This window comes from Podarcis gaigeae (genome assembly GCF_964106915.1).
Source record: "Podarcis gaigeae genome assembly, chromosome: 2".
NCBI lineage: Eukaryota > Metazoa > Chordata > Lepidosauria > Squamata > Lacertidae > Podarcis > Podarcis gaigeae.
In genome coordinates, this window is record NC_139679.1 from 100,297,738 (window position 1) to 100,320,796 (window position 23,059).

The following is a 23,059-nucleotide window of genomic DNA, read 5'->3' on the forward strand; positions in this document are numbered from 1 at the left end:
TTAGCCTCCTACAAACCCCTTCAAATTATCAGCGTCCTCATTTCTATGCTAAAAATAATGGGAGTTAATGTTGTCAGAGTAGCCACACTTCCTTAAGTGGGTATGAAGAGTAGACATTACTTAATGTTTGACTGGGTCCCTTGCCAAGACCCAAGACCCTTTTTGCCACCCTGACTTTTTTCAGTACAACACTAATTTTTTTAATACAAAAATACTCTGGGCTCCACCCATTTCATGGCAAACTAACCACTGAAGATGGTTTCAGAGCCAAAATCATAAGAGTGTTATTATTTCACTGAATGGAGCTATTAGGAAATTTGACATATGGGTTTGCAATTTTTAAAAGTTAAAATAAGTTTTAAAAGACAGAAGCAGTGTTTGACATCAGTGGTTTTCAACTGATGGCTGGGACTCATCAGCCAAACATGTGTGCCTAAGCTTGGTTGCCAGACTGAAGACAATAGCTGCTAGGACAGTGTGACACAAGTAAACGTTTTTTGTTCTTTACAGTATTTATTTTTTATACACAAGTAAATGTTAAGTATGAATGAGTAGGAGAATTCTACTCATTTTTGCTACATATCCTAAGTACGACTTCTGCCCTGAATGCAGGCAGGCTGCTTGAATACCACTGATGTCTTGATGCAGATTTTGGATACCATGAATCTGGCAGCTGTCCACTGAGCAAGGAAGCTCTGTTACTTTACATGGGAGACATTGCTTTTACTGTGCACACATTCAAGACTCAGTGTGCATGAGCACAATCCAAGATAATACTTCTGCTGCATTTCAGAACAGGCAGAAATGCCCTCTCTACATTTTTTTTATTAACAAAATGTATATACCACCTGATTTAAATGTCAGATGGGCAGCATAGGTAAAGGTAAAGGGACCCCTTTACTGGCCGAGGGAGCCGGCGTACAGCTTCCGGGTCATGTGGCCAGCAGGACTAAGCCGTTTCTGGCGAACCAGAGCAGCGCACAGAAACGCCGTTTACCTTCCCGCCGGAGCGGTACCTATTTATCTACTTGCACTTTGACGTGCTTTCGAACTGCTAGGTTGGCAGGAGCAGGGACCGAGCAACGGGAGCTCACCCCGTCGCGGGGATTCGAACCACCGACCTTCAGATCGGCAAGTTCTAGGCTCAGTAGTTTAACCACAGCACCACCTGCGTCCAAATAATCAAATTGTTGTTGTTGTTGTTAAAATTATCAATAAAAACTGCTAAGAACAAGCAATTAAAAGCATTTCTGGGGGAAAATAATATCACCAGCACCATTAGTAGAAAAGAACCTTGTGCTGGGATCTCAATGCTGAAATTCAACAGGGGCAGCCCTTCAAATCAAAACACCTTTGTGCCAGGAAAAGCTGCATGCCTGTTGAATATCTTCTTCACAGGTGGCTGTGGAGGCTACACATTCTGGTCATTCTACGTGGCCATCCTAACCCAACCTGGAACTTTCAGCCTTTGAGCTAAAAAGCCAGGCATTTGCCCATATATTAAAGACACAGATAAATAACTGTGAACGGGGCTAGCCCAAAAGCCAGTAATATGTGGAGCCTGATCTGAGAAGTGAATCTATTGTATAACCTAATTGTAATTTCATTGGGATTCTCTGTGGGCAAAAGGTTGCAGCCTGCACATAAGTGCTTGTCAGGATCAGATGTGCAGTGGGAAATGAAAAGGAAGCTTTCTTTCCTCCAGATGGTGCTTAAGGCTGATCTGATGCCCATTGTTTGCATCCATTGCATGAATATTCTCAGGCACAGAGCCCAACACATATTGGAAAACACAAGGGGTGTTGTCTTCTCTTTAAATGGTACATAGGGATAACCCAGACCTCAAGGACTACAACTCATTCTTGTTGTGACTGACCCATGATGGAGTGTTGAGAATGTCATCTCTATAGCGTATAGTAACAACTGCCCATCTACCCATCAATATCTGCTCATCAAGCCCCTGGCCTAAGTCCCACCAGTTAGGCAGTTTAGATTGGGCCTGCTGCCATAGGTACCTAGGTCATTTAGGTCTGGGTATGGCGAGACCCTGGGGACGCAGGTGGCACTGTGGGTTAAAGCCTCAGCGCCTAGGACTTGCCGATCGAAAGGTCGGCGGTTCGAATCCCTGCGGCGGGGTGCGCTCCCGCTGCTCGGTCCCAGCACCTGCCAACCTAGCAGTTCGAAAGCACCCCCAGGTGCAAGTAGATAAATAGGGACCGCTTACCAGCGGGAAGGTAAACGGCGTTTCCGTGTGCGGCTCTGGCTCGCCAGAGCAGCGATGTCACGCTGGCCACGTGACCCGGAAGTGTCTCCGGACAGCGCTGGCCCCTGGCCTCTTAAGTGAGATGGGCGCACAACCCCAGAGTCTGTCAAGACTGGCCCGTACGGGCAGGGGTACCTTTACCTTTACCTTTATGGCGAGACCCACTTCCTGCTTCTCCTGCTTCATTTCCACCTAGCAAAGGAGGTCCGTGCCCTTACTGACTCCATCTACAAAACAGTGCCAGCCCACTTGTTAGGCACAGTGAGGATGCTTCAGATTCTGGGTGACAGGAAAGAGCAATGGACCATTAGTTACAATATGCCAAAGAAGAAGAAAAGTGTAGATACGCTACTGATTTTTCCCTAGGCCCTCCTCCACTCTAACCCTTACTACCTTCAGAGGCGCAGTGAAGGAATGGGACATAGGAACCAACTTCTAGGGGCCATGGGGTCTTCAAAACTTTTGGGGGGGGGTCGGGTCCCCCAAAGATGATGGGAACTACCATTGAAGTAGTGTGCTTGCGCCACGTCATGTGATCTATTATGCAGGGCGGGGCTTACCTGCCCTCCCCCCTAAAATTTTATTCAAATCGACCCACCTGTATTCCTATATGATCCTGCCCTTCAAAATTAAAACACAAACCATTTGATCGCATCCTTTGATCGAATATGCGGGACAGGGCTTATCTGTCGTCTCCTTCCTACCAATATTTTATTCAAGTTGGCACCCTTGGAATGGGGAATCAGCAGCGGGGAGCGGGTTAGGCAAGGCTAGGAAGGGATCCCAGCCATAGCTGTCAACTTTCAGATTTGAAAATAAGGGATCAGCAGCCTCACTTGTCCCAGGGACAGTCTACGGGATATCTAACAATCCAGGATAGCAGCGGGAAAAGGCGCTGGAATAAGGGAATTTCCGCCAAAAAAAGGAAAGCCCCTTGGCCAACTGCACTCCGCTGCCGCGCAACCCTCCTCCCCTTGCGCGCTTCTGCTGAGCAACTTGCGGCTCGCTCCAAAAGCAGCCCCAGAGCGCGCACCGCGCCACAGCCTTTGCTGAGCTCTTAGCATCGCTGCCCCACAAGCTTTTGGCCTGCCTTAGAAGTGTGGGGCGGAGGAAGCGCAGTCCTCCTACTAGCAGCCCGGCTCTTCCTACTGAAGGGCCAGGAAGGGAGATCCTCGGGCAGCAGCAGCAGCAGGCGAAAGCGCGGAGAAAAGGAGCGACTCTTTCCAGCTCTCTCTCGCGCGCTCTTCCCCTTTAAGAGGCGAGCGTCTGCCGCCGAAGCGGGAGCCTCCCGCTTTCACACCTTGGGTGGGAAAGGGAGGCGGGGCCTGCTCTCTTCTGATTGACGGCCTGCCAACCTCAATGGAACGTTGTGTATCCGAAAGGCGGCGCGCGGGTGGTGGGGCGGAGAGGGGAGGGCCTCCTGTCCAATCGGGAAGCGGGCGGGCGCGCCGTGGAACGCTAGGCAGCCAATGCGGAGCGAGAGGCGGGCGGCTTGGAAGAGGAGGGGGGGGATGGAACGTGTTGCAATGTGCCCAACGTGGGTTTGAGTCGGGGAAGAGACGCTTGCGGGGAGGGGGCGCTGGAAAGTGGAAGGGAAGGCGAGAAAGAGAGGGAGAGGGAGAGATGGTGGCTGGCAGGCTGCGGGGGCGCCCCGAGAGGATCGCGGCTGGCAGCGCTCCGTGTGGGCGCTAAGGGCTGCTGGCTCAGGGTAGGCGGGAGTGGGAGGTGTCGGGAGGGGGGAGGAGGAAGAGGAGGGGGGCGGCCAGGGAAAAAGCCCAAGCGGAGAAAGTTGCGGAGGTGGAGATAAAGCACCGCTTCCCTCCCACCCATCCATCCCGGTTCCTGGGAAAAGGTGTCTGATCCCCGGGAGAAGGAAGAGGGAAGAGCAAGGAATCGGCCCCGCTCGAGCAGCAGGCGATGCAGCCCTCCTCGCCGGCTCGCCCCTTGCAGCGCTGAGACACTTCCCGGGAAGCGGAGGCGAGGCGGAATCTGCAGCGGGGGGAAAGGAGAAGGAGGCGGAGGGACTTTTCTGGGGGACGCCGAGCCTCTTTCTTTGCAACAGCAGCAGCAGCAACAAGGCGCCCGCCTGTGGGACGGGGCGCAGGACTCTCTTATTCCCTCCCCGCGCGCCACCCCTGCCTTTTCCAGCAGCAGGATCCGGACCCTTATTTATTGCGCGAGTGGCGATCGCTGAGAAGGAAGAGGAAGACTTTTAAAGTTTGGCGCTGGTGCCAAGAGCTCGGGAGGCTCCATCCTGCCTCGCTTCCTCTCCCTCTCTCTTAGTGGCACTGAAATTCAGCTCTCTGGATGAGCCGGTTCTGGGCTGCTGGCCCCCCGACGAGTGAACTCCAGACCGGCCCCCGGAGAAACTTCAGGAGTTGCAGCTGCAGCTGCAGCCTCACTTGGAGCTGCCATGGTCTGACTAGTAAATGTCGCTGGAGGCCTAGAGACTTGGTGCAAAAGAGATCTGGGCTGAACGAGAGTGACGAGTTGTTGGCACTTCCTTGACTTTTCCTTTCTGTCTTTAGTACTTTATTATTATTATTTTTTAGTTGGTGGGATACCACCAACTCTGCGCTTCTGGCCTCTTATTCCTAACCCCCCCCCTCCATCCAGGATACAAAATGGCGCTGCCGGGATGGGGAAAGTGGGGGTCCCTGCTCTTTTCAGATGCCTTTTGGACCTTCTTCATCCTTTCCCAAACGTTGGTGGGGTTCGGCTGCTGCTCGGAGCCGCAGGCCTGCGACGTGAACTGCACGTGTAGCGGTGATCGTGTGGACTGCAGCAACCGGGGGTTGGAAGAGGTTCCCGAGGTGCTGCCTACCTGGGCAGTCTACTTGTAAGTCTCCTGCCTCCGAAGTCAAAAGTTCTGAAGCTTTCTTGTGCCTTTTATTTCTTTCCCAGTCAGACCTCCCAACCTCCTTCAAAGTCTTCGCTGAAGGCCAGTTCCTAACCCTTTTCTTCACTGCAGTCTGTGATTAATGTGATATTCCGTCTTCCCTTTATTGAGAGATCTAATTGTAACCGGTTGCCGAGCAACTAACTCCTGGGAGATCCCTTTGGGGGTAGAGAGTTCTCATATCCTTGTGGAAAGATCCCGGTGGGAATAGAGGCTGCTCATTCCCCTTGTAGTTAGGGATGTTCTGCAGAATGAGATGTTCGGCCTTTTAAAGGGAAAGCTTCAAATTCTGATCATTTAAAGGGTTTTTTTGGGGGTGGTGGTTGTGTTTTTGTGTGTGAAACTTTGCCACCCAGGCTGTGGGATCTCCAGGTCCTTCTTAACCAGATCAACTTTTTGGGACACCAGCCTGCAAACTAGCAGTTTTTAAAAATATTGTTGTCACTGAAGATGTTGGCAGCGTTCTCACTGTGTGTTGCAAAGGTGTGGGGAAGAAGGGTTGTGTTTACTGTGTAGAAGTCCCTATAAGACTCAGTTTCATTTAGGCTAAGAAATGTCTGTAGTGTGGCATGGGTGTTAGCCCTTAAGAATCAGATCAGTAGTGGAGCTGAACATAAAAGTGGATGACAGGCTGAAGATTTTGAGAACTCTTAAAAAAAAAAAAGAACTTTTACTGACTTGTGAAGCATTTACTCTTGCCATGGAATATAAAAGAGTTTGATTTAATAGTCCCCTTCTTAGATGATTCAAACACCTATGTAGGACTTTGAAGACCTAAAGAATTGGGACTCTAAAGTTTCATTCTTACACACACACACACACACACACACACGGTAGCAAGTAAGGCCCTTTCAAGTAAACATTGATAGGATTTTACTGAGTCTTTATTATGCACGAGATCAGGTAGTTAAGGCTTGCCAAGGGTGTTATAAGAGTAAAACAGATCCTCACGAACTATGACGGTGTGTGTATCATCACTACGTATGAACAGCTGCTGTGGTGTATTGGTGTTGGGTGTATGTGTATAATCTCAATATTTGAGATACGTGGGGTTTTTAATTTAAAAATTGCCTGTGCTTTCCTGCAGACATTTAGAACTAGTTCTTGAAAACTCTCTCTATCCCCCCCCCTTTCTTCCAGCTCTGTGTGAGATTACATATCTCATGTTTCACCTCTAATTCAGTGGTGAAAGTTGGAGGGGCTGTGAATAAAAGGTTGCTGTTTGCCTCTTCAGGACAAAGAATAATCTTACTACTTGTTCGACCCATTTCCTTGTGTTTCTAAGGAATTAATAGCTGCACCCCAAAGTGGGGAAAACTTAACATGATGAACTTTTGGAGGAAAAAAGAAGAAGTCAAAATGGTTAGCAGATGTAGGCCAATCGCCCCTGGTTGCTGCACACTAGGCCCTTGTTATCTGTTAGAACAGTTTCACAAGACTCTCTTATTAGTTATTAAGTGATTGAATCGTGTTTTCTTCAGAATTGGGACCCAGGTGGCCAATTTGAGGTTAAGGTATTAAAATATGGATAAACTAGTCTGTGGTTGGTGCCTGACTTTGTGATTTTCAATAGCACTTGCGTTCAGATCCTGATAAATCTTCACATTTGGGATTATTTCCCTTTGACTCCAGCAAAGGGAGTTTTACGTGAAACTAAATGTGTTTTAAGATTACAATCTGTGGTTTGAAACCTAATAATAGCGTCACACTTTATCCAGTCAGAAAGTGGGAGTGTAGCAAAAGGTTACCTGTATATAGGTGTTATTCATAAAACGTATAGCTATATTGGTTTCTTAGATGTAAATTATTACTGTTGCTGTTTTTAAGATGGTATCAGGAAAACTCATTCTTCCCATGTTCCAGTCGCTGCTGCGTGTTGCAGGTTAAAGGTTTTTTTTTTAGCAAAGAGCAACATGAGTTAAAAGTAGACACAAGTAAAGTATGGTACTCTACTTAAATATGTTAGAGTAGTTTAACACACATTGTACAAGAAATGTCAGAATAGGGTATGTTTAAATTATGGAATAGGGTATGTTTAAATCTGGAATGAAACATATAGGTAGTCTCTGGATGAGAATTTGGATAAGTTCATTTTATTGGCCACCACATTGTGCAGCAGCCTAAACAACTGTGTATACGTATCGTGTACCCAAATATTACAAAGCGTCTGCCATTGTACATATGGAGGACTGGAATTAAAGATGGGCAATATTGTGCCATTAGGGGTTTTATGCTGAAAGAGACCTGAAAATGCTAATAGGTTCTGTCTGTATCAGAAAAGAGAGTGGTAGCTGAGGTATTAACATGCCTATCTTCAATTCAAAGCCTTGACTAGAATTCTGTGTTTCATAGGTTGTTGTTGTTGTTGTTTAGTCGTGTCCGACTCTTCGTGACCCCATGGACCAGAGAACGCCAGGCACTTCTGTCTTCCACTGCCTCCTGCAGTTTGGTCAAACTTCATAGGTTGTAATGTAGGCTAAATTCTCCCTCTGAGATAGGGAAGATAAACATTCAATTGTGGTCTGCTTAGTGCTGTGTCAGTGTGAATGTTTAATTCAGATTGATGTCATTATAATTTAGCTGTCAGCCTCTGGAGTACAATTTATTTACCGCCACCATAATTATATTGCTATCTTAAGTTATTTACAACCGTGCTTTACAGACGTGTGAAACTCTGGAGTATATCATATGTTTAAAATTTGCTGCTGCAGAGCTGCAAGTTGTTGATCTTTTGAGTCTGTGAAGCACAAATGTGATTACTAGCTGATCATTACTTTACCCTAATTCCTATAATCCACCATACTTGTTTTTTTGGAAGGATTTCCCATCTGGACATCTGGAAACCTGCACTGTTTTCTTTCTCTGTCCATGCACGCACAGAGTTAAGAAGCTGTTCGGTTTAGGGCAGCTCATATGCTACCATAAGAGGACATCTCGATGACACTTCTCTTGCTTTTCATATATGCCAGCTTCATTTTAACAGTAATTGCAGCACTGGTGATGATATCACCACCAATGTTGAATATTGAATGTTCATTTGATTAAGCTTTACAGTGGTGATAATTATTGTACCACATGAAGGGTGAAGCTCCTTAGATTTTGTTTCTTCCAGTATTCATACCATGTTCATAATAACTCCTATATGGGTCACAGTTAGGGACCGTACTGTAGCTGCCATACTAAGTATCAAGAGCAATTTATAACTCTTCTGTTTACTCTTCTGGATATCTGTGCAAGCTGTTGTAGCAGTACCGGTCAAGAGTCCTGTAGCATCTTGAAGAGAAGACCAACTTACTGATTGACGTTTATGCTTTTGTGGGCTAGAGTGCTCTTTGTTGAATGCGTGAAGCATTCAAGGAACTCTCTAGAGTCCATTCCATTCGTTTTGACAAAAGTGAACTCTATACCCATGAAAATCCTTAGCCTTAAAAAAAAAAGAAAATCGCAGAATGTTGTTTCCTTAGAATAGTTGTATGTGATTTATTCTAAAACTATTGATAATGTTGCTCTACTAATGCTAGTTTTGTTCTAGAAATCTTCACTAGAAATTAGTAAATTGGCCATTTTAGAAGGTAGTGTCATGAGATCAGGTAGCAAGAGCTTTAAAAAAAATTGAATTATGAAGTGTTGTGATTTCTAAGACTAAAAGACTAAGACTAAAACTGAATTGCCTGTGAAACACTAAACTGGGGTATCCAACATGGTGCTCTTCAGACGTTTTGGACTATACCTCTTTCCTGATCTTTGGCACACTGAACGGGGATGAATGGGAGCCCAGAGTACACAGCAACAAGGGGGTGAGGAGGAGGCACTACAATGTCTACCCTAGAAAATCAGTCAATATGTTTGAATTCTCTCTTTTCTATGAATTTTCATCAGCACCTCGGCCGAGAGAAGATAAATATGAACTCTCACTTCTCTCGAGGAGAAGTTAGGACCAGAAGAAGAAAGGAAAAGTATCTTTCGTCTGTTTTGTTTCCAACTCAAGTTGAACAATTTCAGTTGTTTTAAAAGCTTGTCACTGCCAGGGGAATCGCATCCCTGAGGTGGATTTTGCCATGACATTACCTTCTCTCAAATAGATTTTTGTTAGAACTTTATTCGTTAGAACTTATGTTCAGGGAAGTTTTTAATGTGTGATATTTTAGTGTATTTTTGGTTTCTATGGAAGCCATAGAACAAATAATACAAATAATAAATTATTATTATTATTATTATTATTATTATTATTATTATTATTATTATTTCCCTCTTATTGTGGCAGATCGCAACATATCCTTGTCACCGTTCACACTTGCAAGAGACCACTTATAGACTGTTAGGAGAAACATGGTGCCTTTCTGAGCAGACTTTAGAGCCCAGGAACTCGTTTCCAATACTGGTACCAGAACTGAGCTTATTGCATGGTCCTTCTACGCAACGGTCCATTCCTGCTTTGCTTTCTTGTTTTCAGCAACCTAATTTTAGGTGCAGAAAAAGTCATTTTGCTGTGGGCTGTTGCTCAACCCTTGTGAGTCTGGAACCCTTGCAGATCTCTGCTGATTAGAGTGTGGGGCAGTTAATGCCATCATGACTGCAGGTTTGATTCAATCCCTGTACAGTGGACGCTTGGGTTGCGAATGTGATCCGTGCGGGAAGCATGTTCGCAACCCGCAGTGTTCACAACCTGCAGCGCCGCGTCTGCGCATGTGCGGGTTGCAATTCGCCACTCATGCGCAAAGCGCGATTTAGCGCTTCTGCGCATGTGCAAGCGCCGAAACCCGGAAATAACCCGTTCCGGTACTTCCGGGTTCAGCGCGGTGCGCAACCCGAAACCGCACAACCCGAAGCATCTGTAACCCCTGCTATGACTGTATGGGAGACAACTGCATATTCCTGCATTGCAGGGGGGTGAACAGGATGATCCTTGGGGTCCCTTTCAACTCTACAGTTGGACCTGTAGAGCTATGTACCTGTAGATCCTGATCTCCTTTCTGCCCCCACCCCTGCTTCAAAATACAGGAAAACGTTTAAGCATAGAATCATAGAATCATAGAGTTGGAAGAGACCACAAGGGCCACCGAGTCCAACCCCCTGCCAAGCAGGAAACACCATCAGAGCACTCCTGACATATGGTGGTCAAGCCTCTGCTTAAAGACCTCCAAAGAAGGAGACTCCACCACACTCCTTGGCAGCAAATTCCACTGTCGAACAGCTCTTACTGTCAGGAAGTTCTTCCTAATGTTTAGGTGGAATCTTCTTTCTTGTAATTTGGCTCCATTGCTCCGTGTCCGCTTCTCTGGAGCAGCAGAAAACAACCTTTCTCCCTCCTCTATGTGACATCCTTTTATATATTTGAACATGGCTATCATATCACCCCTTAACCTCCTCTTCTCCAGGCTAAACATGCCCAGCTCCCTTAGCTGTTCCTCATAAGGCATCGTTTCCCGGCCTTTGACCATTTTGGTTGCCCTCCTCTGGACACGTTCCAGTTTGTCAGTGTCCTTCTTGAACTGTGGTGCCCAGAACTGGACACAGTACTCCAGGTGAGGTCTGACCAGAGCAGAATACAACCAGGCCAGAGTTTCCCATCTTCAGTGCTTTCACTCCTTGTGTAAGTCGGGTGTGTGTGTGTGTTTAGGTCTTTGGGACAATGTTTGGATGGGGAATCAAAGCTGTAGGTTTCTTTAAAATCTCCTGGCACAATTGGGAGAGGGGCATCTTCCCCCACCCTTTCTTTTTTTGGCCATGCTTCTTAACTTTTCAAGGAGGGCCGTTCTTGAGAGCCTAAACCCTCCTGTGCAGTCCTAAGCACATATACTATTAGGGAACAGGCACCATTAAACTTGATGGGAATTACTTCTGAGTAAACAAGCACAACGTTTCACTGTCTGAAAGTCCACGCTTTGTGAATGGAAGACTGGCTTTGTTTATTTACTGAATTTCTAACCCACCCTGCCCTTCAGCTCAGGGCAGATAGCAACAGCTTGAGATGTATATCAGCACTATAAAATTTCCTATAAATGCAGTTAAAATGTATACAAGAAAACATCCCCATCCCTGAAAGGCTGCTAGTAATACTTTAAACAAATAGTCTCACGGCAAGCTCGTGACAGCTACAGAATTAACTTGGACGTTTTTATGTTTTGTAAATAGTAGCAAACGGTTTCAGTGTTAGTATCATATCTTATGAACTTGCTTGGTTGTTGTGGTGTTGCCAAGACCTCCTAGAGAGTTTAAGGATTGTGTGTGTGTGCATATTATACATATTGATTTGCCTTGTGGGGCGTGGAATATAATTCAATAACCTCTGGCACTAGCATGTGCAGGGAAATGTATTTTGTTTAAAAGAGCCTACAGGGAACTGGAACTCTGCACATGAGACTGAACTGTGTCCTTCTTTCAGTGCGGTGTGTGACAGTGGTTATATAAGATTATTTATTTGAACTCTTAACTGCTCTCTGTGTAATTTGCTTTGCACTCAAACTCCCATGTGGTTTTGAAAAACCGAGAATCATTGTGTGTGGTTGGGGAGGAGAGGCCACAGCTCTCGTTTGTGTGTGTGTGTGTGTGTGTGTGTGTGTGTGTGGCAAGGTAGTGGAAGATCTTAAACCTAGCATGCAATCTGAGTCTCCCCACCCCCTTTTGCCTGCCCACAATTTCTTGGTGCCTGGCTTTGAAGCTCAGATAGGCAACAAAAGATATAAAACGTCTGAAGTGTGATTTACTTGAGAACATTATCCGCGGTTGGAAAAATATGTCTGCAAGAGTATAGGAAACCGAACGCTTGCTGCCAACAGATGCCAGGTGCAAAGTGTGGAGAACGTCAAAATGGGAATTACAGGCCTGCCCCCCCCCCCGGACACACACACACACACATACACTTTTTAAAATTTAAAGCCATAAAACCCTTTCCCTTTCTCTTGCTCACTTAAGGTTGATAGAATTGCTGTGAGAGTTTAACTTTCTTCCCCAAAATGGAGGAGGGGAAGAGAGAGACTCAGTGGAAAAGATTTTGAAGCTGGTCCGTTGGTAGTCTGGTTGCACCTCATAGGCCTCACAACACCACTTCTGATTATGTGCACATAGGATTAAAACATAAGACGAGCCCCAGCCTTCCAGTCCTGTACAGTGGTACCTCAGGTTAAGTACTTAATTCGTTCTGGAGGTCTGTACTTAACTGAAACTGTTCTTACCCTGAAGCACCACTTTAGCTAATGGGGCCTCCTGCTGCCGCTGCGCCCCCAGAGCACAGTTTCTGTTCTCATCCTGAAGCAAAGTTCTTAACCTGAGGTAATATTTCTGGGTTAGCAGAGTCTGTAACCTGAAGTGTATGTAACCTGAAGCGTATGTAACCTGAGGTACCACTGTATTCTCATTGCTCACAGTGGCCAGTCAGGTGGCTCTGGGGAAGACTGCAAGCAGGGGCTGAGGGCAGAATTTGTCTCCTGTTGCTGTTCCTCAGCAACAGGTATTCAGGTCAGGTGTGGCATGCCTCTGATATCGCAGCCACCATGACTAGAAGCCACTGAGGGCTTTATCTGCCATGAATTTGTCTTTTCTGCTTTTTTTGAAGTTGGCTCGTGGTAGCAAATTCCATACGTTTTAACTCGGGTGCCTTGCGAAAGAACTGCTTCCTGAATCTCCCACCATTCACATTTGCTGAATGACTCTGTTTTTTAACTAATAAAAACCCCCTCTATCCATGTTCTTGTTAGTATTATTGGGAGAGGGAGGAAAACTGTCCACTTTCTCCACACATGCATTATTTTGTACGTACTTCTCCACAATCCCATTCACCTGCCCCTCCAAACTAAAAGTCCCTGAACACCTTTCCTCAGAAAGGAGTTGCTGTAGCCCTACCAGAGTAATGGTTGCCTTTTTCCAGCTCTACAGCATCCTGTTTTGAGAGGTGGGGACAGGAACTACATGCAGTGCTGTATTCAAAGTGTGGTTGTACCATAGATGAATATATTCAAGGCATTTAGGTGCTGGGAGATTTGTATTAGATCCTTTCCAAATGATCTTTACCATGAGAACTTTTTTCACAGCTTCCATTCACTGGGTTGAGGTTTTCTACCATGACTCCGATATATTTTTCCTGGTCAGTTGCTATAAGCTCAGATCCCATCAGTGTATATATGTGTCCTTAGAACCAATGTGCATTGCTGTATACTGGCATTGGACTGCATTTGCCATTTTAATGCCCATTGCTCCAGTTTTGGAGCCCATTGCAATTCCTTCTTCTTTTATCATCCTGAATAATTAATTGGGTTTCATTGGCAAACTTGACTCACTCCAAACTCTGTATCATTTATGGATAAGTTAACAAGCACATGTCCCAATATAGTTGCTTGGAGAACCCCATGTTTTTCTTCCCTCTGTTAAGAGAACTGATCATGTATTCCTACCTACTGTTTCCTGTTCTTTAACCTGTTAGTGATTCGCAAGAGGACTCGGACCTCTTTTTTTTGTTTGCTCAGGCAAATCTTTTTGAAAGTTCAGGTAAAGTCTTCTGGATCATCGTTTCCACATACTTGTTGACACACCTAAGCACTGCAAGATTAGTGAGACAAGACTTAACCTTTGCTGAGGCCATGTTGATTCTTCTTCAGCAAGGCTTATTCTTCTATATGCTTGATAATTTTCAGGCTGCTCATGCTCTTATTTCCCTCTTAAATTGTCATCCAGAGCAGGAGCAAAGAAAACTGAGGCTATCAGCCCAAATTGCTTCTCCTTTCTACCTGTTCCTTGCAAATCTCCCACCTCGATTAAATTGGCTCCTATCTAATCTCTGTTGGAGATATCAGATTGTGGCAATGTGTAACAGACCCCTAAGTCCTGTTGAAAAAAATGATCCCCTGTGAAAATTTAAAGCAGTATGGATGAAATGACGTGATCCCTGTAGCTGCTGATGTTTGTGTGAGAAGTGTGTGTATATACACTCATGCATGTGAACAGAGACATTACACCTCCGTGTTAACTGAATTCAGGTAATAAATGTTATATTCCTTAGTGTTGCTCAGCGGTCAGCTTAAAACAGACAAAATATCCCTATTCTGTTGAAGTCAGAAAACGAGATATGAGATGTCTAACTATATGCATTAAGTCTTTTTCCAACTGTATACGGTAATCTCTTCAGAATAGGTGTGAGTGCATGAAAGGTGTTTATGGACTGTTTAAAAGCTCTTTGCAGATTAAAGTGGTGTTTTTTAGTGTAGGGAATTTGCTAACACTAAGGAGACTTGGGTTCAAATCCTTAATCAGCTGAGAAACTCACTGGGTGACCCGTTTAAACTGTTTTGAAAACAGCCAAGAGTCAGGGCAGGGGGTTGTTGTGACCCTGCAGATCAGGACTATAGATTCCATATCTCTGCTTTCTGGTTATGTCATTATCCCCCCACCCCCACTTATTCAGAGTAGGCTGACTGAAATAAATAAGTACACTAATTTCAGTGGATCTACCTGGAATATAACTGATGTTGAATTTAGACCTGTGGAAAAGCAGTGTACAAATATTTAAATGAGATATTGGGTGAGAAAGTTCTGTTCTCTCAACCGCGCCCTACCTTACAGGGATGTTGTGAAGATAAAATGGTTGCAAGCAAAGGACTGTGTATAGCAGGCATAGGCAAACTCGGCCCTGCAGATATTTAGGGGCTACAACTTCCATCATCCCTGACCACTGATCCTGTTAGCTAGGGATGATCCCAAAACATCTGGAGGGCCGAGTTTGCCTATGCCTTGAGGGGAGGTCAGGATAAGCATGAAATATAGAAAGCAGTTAATGTATTTTTGCCTTAAAAATATAACTGTTGATTATCCGCTGACCTAAATACATTGCTAGTAAACCACTTGATAGTTTGGGTTGAAGTTTTTTGTTTGTTTATATGAACACATAAAATAGAAGTACTCATTGAAATGAACAGAGCAGTCGACAGAGCAAAGCATATCATTAAATGCTCAGCCTAAATCAGTGATCCCCAAACTTTTGCCCCCATAGACCACTTGAAAATTTATGAGGGTCTTGGCAGACCACTTAATGATTTGTCTTTTCTGCCTGTTTTAGCAAACGTAATATGTTGCACTAAATGCAATATGATTTAATTGTATTTTTATGGCTTCATTTTTTCTTCAGTGTTGAATTTAATTGTGTTGCACTTTGAAATCAAATTGTAGTAGCTTCAGATAAAATATAATAAGCAAACGAAGCAATAAAAAAGACAAAGTCAACATGAAGTGTCAATGCCTTGGGTTTGATTCTTCCCATCTTCAACCACAAATCCACAGACACATCACATAGACACACATGCACAGACCACAGTTTTGGAACCCCCTGGCCTAATTCACGACTCTTTGCTTCCAGCTCTCCAGTTGTTGTTTTTGTGTGTGTGTGTGTGTGTGTTTTTGGAATAAACATTTCAAGTGACACTTGCTGAACAGTTACGTGTTTTTCGGGGGGGGGGGCCATGCTTTGTCTCTTGCAGCGGAAACAGAGTCTTGGGGGCCTTTAAAAAAAGAACATTTTATTCTTACGGCGTGGACTTCTGTGGACTACACTCTGTTAGCAGTTTCTCTTGATTAAGACATGACATGTATTCTTGGAGTTGGAGGAGCCTTCCAAAAACATTTTAAAGAACTTCTTAGTAATTAGCGGAGCTCAGGATAACTGGTGCTGCCAGGAGGTGCTTAGACAGTCTGCTTTGTGCCCCTGATGAAATACTTTTACAAGCCCTAAATTGGAAAATGTCTTTTTTTTGTGGGGGGGGGGGGACTTGAGGGAAAACAAAATGCCAAAGTTGACCCTCGTAAAGAAGAGTGTGTGTCTGTGTGTAGACAGCTCACTCAAGCTTGGCCATTATGGCTTCATACCCCTAAATCCCATTCAGTATCGCTGAACAAATGGAATGGAACTGAGAATGAGCTGTAATCTCCAAAGGCCAGCTTGTTGCATAGCTCAGCAGGACTGAGGGAGAGCATAAGGATTTCTGTTCTCCTCTGTACTCTCAGCTGTGCTTCCCACCGAAAACATTTCCCGCCTCTTTAATTTTAGCATTGATCAGCTAACTCCCTTCAGCAGTCTCTCTGAACCTGCCGCCCCTATTGTCCGTTGTTCCATATCTGGCTCTGTTCCTATTAGAATGCCTCGGCTGTATATTCTTCGTAATTTGTAGTGTTTTGCGACTCACAGGGATTCTTGCCTCTTCTCAACTGAAAGGCTTTGCAGTCTGGCCCTAAACATGTTTACTCAAGGGCAGAGCCCCACTGTGTTCAAAGAGATTTGCTTCCTCAGGACATGTTCTTAAGATTGAATTTACACACCTCCCCGCCCTGCCTGAGGTACTAAGCTCTTCAGGACCATTCAGACTCCCCTGTTCCCAGCATGGGGGAACTGTGTTTGTTGTTCATATGGGAGCCATTCACACAATCAGAGGTGAACATGTCTGAATTTGTGTGGTGGGCTTGTTGTGTGAGTGAGCTATGGGCTTGTCCATTATTTATTTATTACTTTATTTATTAAATTTGTATACTTCCCTTCATCCGAAGATCCCAGGGTGGTTCACAACATAAGAATACAAAATGAGAACGCATAATTGTTAATAAAGCAAACATCAACTAATAACCCCCCTCCCACAAACACATTTCAAAGGCCCTAAAACAGGGGTAGGCAACCTAAGGCCCGGGGGCCAGATCCGGCCCAATTGCCTTCTAAATTCGGCCCGTGGACGGTCTGGGAATCAGCGTGTTTTTACATGAGTAGAATGTGTCCTTTTATTTAAAATGCATCTCTGGGTTATTTGTGGGGCCTGCCTAGTGTTTTTACATGAGTAGAATGTGTGCTTTTATTTAAAATGCATGTCTGGGTTATTTGTGGGGCATAGGAATTCGTTCACCCCCCCCATATAGTCCGGCCCACCACATGATCTGAGGGACGGTGGACCGACCCACAGCTGAAAAAGGTTGCTGACCCCAGCCCTAGAATGTTACTGCCTGATTATAGAGAAACGTTTTTGCCTGGTGCTTTAAGATATGTAATGAAGGTACTAGGTGAGCCTCCCTGGGGAGAGCATCCATAAGTGAGGAGCCACTACAGAAAAGGCCTGTTCTCAGGTTACCACGCTCCAGATCTCTCAGAGCGGCACACAATGAATGCCCTCAGATGATGGTGTAACTCAGGCATAGGCAAACTCGGCCCTCTAGATATTTTGAGACTGCAACTCCCATCATCCCTAGCTAACAGGACCAGTGGTCAGGGTTGATGGGAATTGTAGTCTCAAAACATCTGGAGGGCCAGGTTTGCCTATGCCTGATGTAACTGGACGGATGCTGCTCTTAGTTCAGTGGGGCAGCTTCTGATTTTCACAGGATTCTTTCTTCCTCAAAGTTGGGGGCTTAATTTCACCTCTGGAACTGTGGAAGAGAGAGAGCTAGAGAGTGCACTACGGGTAAAGCTGACTTGGAGTTGCAACCAACCAAATTATTGGGTGGGACTTCCTCCCACCAGGAATCACCTGCAGTGCCCCCCAAATCTGCTGTAGAAGGTTGGGGGGAATTGGCAGAGCACTGCTCACAGAAGTTGTTTTGGACGTGCAATGATTTAGTTAGACACGACCCTTTTTGTTTTTCCTTGGTTGCATTCAGAGAGCTTTGAACACCCCCGTGGCCTCAGATTTTAGAGGGACGGCATGAATACTGGGTGTAACCACCAGGGAGTGGAAGACATTACTGTTGTGTTCCCATTTAGTCCAGAGCATCCTGTTCTCATAGATGCCTATGGGGAGTCCACCAGCAGGACACATAACGCACAGCAGTGGTCTCCTGCTTCTGATCTTCAGCTACAAATTGCTACTAATCTTCCTTTAATCTCCTGGCAGCGAAGTTTAAAAAATGGGAGGGTTCCCCCCCCCCCCAAGAAGGCAACACGAAGTGCTGAGAACACTAGAATTTCTGCAAATCCTCAATTTTCTGAGAGATTGCAGTGAAAACTGAGAATGGCACACTTCAGATCTTTCAGACACTGGGTTTAATTAAACAAGAATACATCAGTAACTTGTGTGAGTTAAACTTGTTCCTAGGGTGTCTGGTTTTGATTACAGCTTAAGTGTGCAGCTGTGGCTCAATAGCATACATAATAATAGGTATACATGTCACTGTTATTTGAATGAGAATGCTGATAAGTAAAACATACTCAGCAGTATTCCTTTCATGGTAGCCAAACGATACCCCAATAGGTATAGTGTTGCATCCACATTTATGTGCTTGTGAAAATTTGCATAAATGCAAATTTCAAGTCGTAAGGTTGTATCCGACATTGTCTGTGAGCTGAGGGAACAGGCTTCTGCTTTCTTTTGGCCCTATCCTGGTCCTCTGTGTGCCTTCAAAATCTTCTCCTGGTGTGTTGGGGGTGTCTCTGGAGCCAATTTGCAGGGCACATGGAGGGGGGGGGCTGCAGGAGGAGATGAGAGGAAACTGAAGTCCCATTGTGTGAGCAGATGTCCACTCACACAGCATTGAATTCCTCCCATGGCACTTTTAAGTCTTTATTTTAGTTTTCTGTGTGAGAGCCTTCCCCCCCTCCTCAAAACCTGTTTGCCATTCAAGAGTTGTCCCATATTAATGCCCTTTATCTTAGCTTCCCCAGTAATGCAGTCCACAACGCACACACAACCAGTAGTTTCCCCAAGTGTTGTAGTGATAATCTGTGACACTTGTTGTCATTGCTTTCTAACTACTACCTTTTTGAATTTAATCAGTGTTTGTTTCAATTGTTGCAAGCCACCTTGAGTCATGGTTCTGGGGGAAAGGTGGGATGATGATATTATTATTATTATTATTATTATTATTATTATTATTATCATCATTATCATCATCATCATCATCCAGGGATTGTTAGTGTGGGAGGGAACCACTGAAGCCATTTGAGGAGGCTTAATAAATGGAGTTCTCCAGAACACCCTGGAACATTCCTTGAAAACAGAATGTATTTCCATTCAAAATGTGCAAAGGCATGCCATTTGGGTTATTGGATGTGTTCATTCTGGGCAAAGTCCAATTGTACATGTGCCCCCTTCACTTTGTATTTAAATCACGCTTTTGAAAATTCAGCTTTCTTAGCGCTGAGGCCAAAAGCCTTTTCTTTTAGCAGTGTTTATGCGTTCCATCAGCACTGATGCACATTTTTCAACTGCACCTTTTGTTTTGATTTGCTGGCTTGCTTGTCATTGGAGTGCATGAGTGCTCTGTCTTCTCCCTTCAGCACCATTCACAGGTTTGTTTTTTTGTTTTTTGGCATGCTTTGCTTTGCCTTCCCTGTCCATGGGGGGGGGGGGGGAGAGATGATTTTCAAAAGTTTCCCCTTGTTAGGATGCTGATTCTCTTCTCTGTAGATTATCAGCAATTTTGCTGTTTCAATTTTGTTGTCTCAGTTTGTGGTGCTGCCTGATAACTTCTTGTTGGTGCTTTCTGAAGGGCTTCAGGACCCCAGAGTTTAAGCCTCAGGACCCTCCCTTCCTCCTGAGAAGCTGTTTGCGGTCTTTAATTGCCCTGCTTGGCTTTCCTCCCCATGGTGACAGCAATTTGAAACGCAAGGGCCCGCATACAATGGGAGCCACTTTTCAATAGAATTGTGTTAATAGTCAGAACTACTTACAAAGGGGGGAAAGTTTGAATGAATGGGCTTGGGGAGGGGGTAGAGAGAGTGTTGGGGGAGGGGCAGTAGGGAACATTTTCAGGGGTAGGAAAAACAACCTTCTATGAAGAAGTCTGCATGCACACAAAAGCTCATACCAATAACAAACTTAGTTGGTCTCTAAGGTGCTACTGGAAGGAATTTTTTTATTTTGCTTCAACCTTCTCTGTAGGCAGCTGAGATATGAATCCTCTTGACACAATCCACAGTATTTCTTGTAGATGCAGTTCTCGTAGATTAGTTAGGTTCAACATGTAGTCAGTATTCCTAAATACATCTTTCTTTCTTTTAAAAAGTTCTGTGTATCCCAAAGGGTTCCTCCAAGTGGCTCAAGGCATTATGGATGGTTCTTTTCTCCCTGTTTTATCCTCATAACCACGTTGTTGAGAGACACTGATGGACCAGGGTCACCCAATGAGTTTCATGGCTGAGTGGAGATTCGAACCCTGGTCTTGCAAGTCTTAGTTTGATGCTCAAACCACTACGCCACACTGGCTGTCATCCCAGTTGATTGTCCTTATGCCATACTTTTGGCTAGAGGAAATACCTGATTTTAGGCATGATGGCCTAAGTCAGAGCTTTCCAAACTTTTCTCGTTGGTGGCACACTTTTTATAGACATACATCGTTTCGCGACACAGTAATTCAGTTTCACCAGCAAGCCAGGTGTTAAACTAAACCCTTTCCAGCCCCGGGAAGAGTGCAGGGACCGTTCGTGCGACACACCTACACACTGCAGCTGACACACTTTTGAAAGCTTTGGTCTAAATTGTGTTGGCTGGTTGGAATTTGACTCGTGTAATGGCTTCTCTTCTCTTCTGCACCTCTTCCCAATGGGCCTCCCAGAGTTAAGTTCTGAAGGCATGTGGGAAGTGTGCAGCGGAAGAGGGAAAAGTCCTATACAACCCTGTTCCCTCCAGGACTGGAGTCAGTATGCTTCTCAGTACCAGTTCCTGGGGATCACAAGTGAGGTACTAGCGCTGTTGTGGCCATTATGCGCTGCTTGTGGGCTTCCCATAGGCATCTGGTTGGCCACTATGAGAACATCAGGCTGGACTAGGTGGGCTTTTGGACTAGCCCAGCAGAGCTCTTCTTAGGCTTTGGAAGTATTAAAAGTGCCCAGTCTACAAACCGAAGGAGCTGCTGCGGTGCTTGCTTTTCTCTTCCTCCCCAGTTCCGCTTTCCTTTTGTGACATGACCATGGGCTGGAACTGTATTACCATTCAGTATACGTACAGTGTGTAGGCTGTATCGAACCAAATTCATTGTAACCATGAATCAGCAAAAACACACACCAAATAGGTCATTTGTACAGTGTTGTTGGAAACCACCAGTGAGAGGTGAAAGCATTGCCTATTTCTGTTTTATTAGGAATGGTAGTGATGCGCTATTGGTTGCCACACATGTTATATCCTACGGTGCTTTATCTAACAGCAGTGTGCAACCGATACCTTCTGTTTAATAGAAATAGCCTTCCATGCACAGTGCTCCGCCATGGATTGATACTTCACCATAGATTGAGATTATGTGCAACTCCTGCCAGTGTTGCAGTCCCTGTGAAAATGTTGTATTTAAGGTCTGTGACTGAAAGGTCCAAGACCTCTCATTCAGTGGTCGAAATTCTAGGCGCATTTTGCAACAGGGAATTTCATTAGTGTGAGCAGTTTCTGACCTCTGGGTGCAGTACTGCACCTAAGATTTCAGATTAAAACTGCACAGTAGAAGGAAAGGGGGACATTTTTCTGCCTCCCCACTTCTGGCTACTCTCTGAAGACTGGAGAAGAGACCCTCTTAAGAATATTCAGGGGGTGAACAGGGGAAGGACTAGACCAGGGGTCAGCAAACTTTTTCAGCAGGGGGCCGGTCCACTGTCCCTCAGACCTTGTGGGGGGCTGGACTAATTTTTTTTTGGGGGGGGATGAACAAATTCCTATGCCCCACAAATAATCTGGAGATACATTTTAAATAAAAGTACACATTCTACTCATGTAAAAACACCAGGCAAGCCCCACAAATAACCCAGAGATGCATTTTAAATAAAAGGACACATTCTACTCATGTAAAAACACGCTGATTCCCGGACTGTCCGTGGGCCGGATTTAGAAGGCAATTGGGCTGGATACGGCCCCCAGGCCTTAGTTTGCCTACCCATGGACTAGACCATGTGAAAAATGAGCATAATATTTAGCTGCAGTTCATTCATTTTCAGCTTTGTATTCTTGTTATAGAAATGCACGCCTAGACATTTCGTTGTTGCGCCCACAACCTAGGTTTAAGGTGCCATTTAGTTCCTAGCTTTCATATCTCAGTTACTAGCACTGCTCTCATTTATTTTTAGCAATCTCCATCATCATGAGTTTATCTCTTTGATGTTGCTTACAGAGTAACGTGAGAGAGGAAGAGAGGGTGGGTTCTTGCCCCCAAGTGATTTGAGGTCTAAATTTGACAGAGGGCGAACAGAACTTGGGGTGGTGGTGCCAGAGGCAAGGGATAAATGTTTACTCATTGACAAACTAGCACTGTTTGCTCAAATTGTAAAAGCTAATACAGTAATTGCTATCGCCATGTGAAAATCTTGGTCATCTGAATCTTTTCTGGAATTGGCATGTCGCCAGCCAGCACCTCCACAGTCCCTCTAGCACAGTGGTGGCCAAACTTGGCCCTCCAGCTGTTGTTGGACTACAACTCCCATCATCCCTAGCTAACAGGACCAGTGGTCAGGGATGATGGGAGTTGAAGTCCCAAAAACAGCTGGAGGGCCTAGTTGGGCCATCACTGCGGAACCTTTGATCCGTCAGATGTTGCTGGACTACAACTCCCAAAATTCCTGACCATTGACTCGCCTGACTGGGGGTGATGGGGGGGTAGAAGGTGATAAACATTTGTAGGGCTGTGGGTTAGCTCCTGTTCAGGGAAGTTTTTAATGTGTGACATTTTAATGTATTTTTAATCTTTGTTGGAAGTCGCCCAGAGTGGCTGGGGAACAAAATCATCATCATCATCATCATCATCATTAGCCGTCCCTATTCTAAGGCAGTTTTCCCCCAACCTGGTGACCCCCCAGATACTTTGGACTTCAATTCCCATCATCCCAAGCCAGTATACTCAGTGGTTGGGGAAAATGGGGGTTGTAGTCCAAAATATGTTGGGGGAACCTGGTTGGGAAATGCTGCTCTCTGGAGAAATAAGAAAAACAAAACAGCATCTTATGGGCCTATTGTGGTCAGCCT

The 23,059-nt window shown here is 45.1% G+C and overlaps 1 protein-coding gene and 1 long non-coding RNA gene across 2 annotated transcripts in view; one reads left to right on the forward strand and one right to left on the reverse strand.

Annotated features, from left to right (window-relative positions):
- LOC310838267 overlaps positions 1-23,059 on the reverse strand; it is a 466,315-nt gene that overhangs the window by 95,138 nt on the left and 348,118 nt on the right. The window lies entirely within an intron of this gene.
- The window catches only part of LRIG1 (leucine rich repeats and immunoglobulin like domains 1), a 140,240-nt gene continuing 121,004 nt past the window's right edge, over positions 3,824-23,059 (forward strand). Inside the window, exon 1 of the mRNA XM_083723329.1 lies at positions 3,824-5,102. Coding sequence (XP_083579455.1) covers positions 4,888-5,102 — 215 coding nt within the window. The 5' untranslated portion in view covers positions 3,824-4,887. The remainder of the gene's footprint in view (positions 5,103-23,059) is intronic.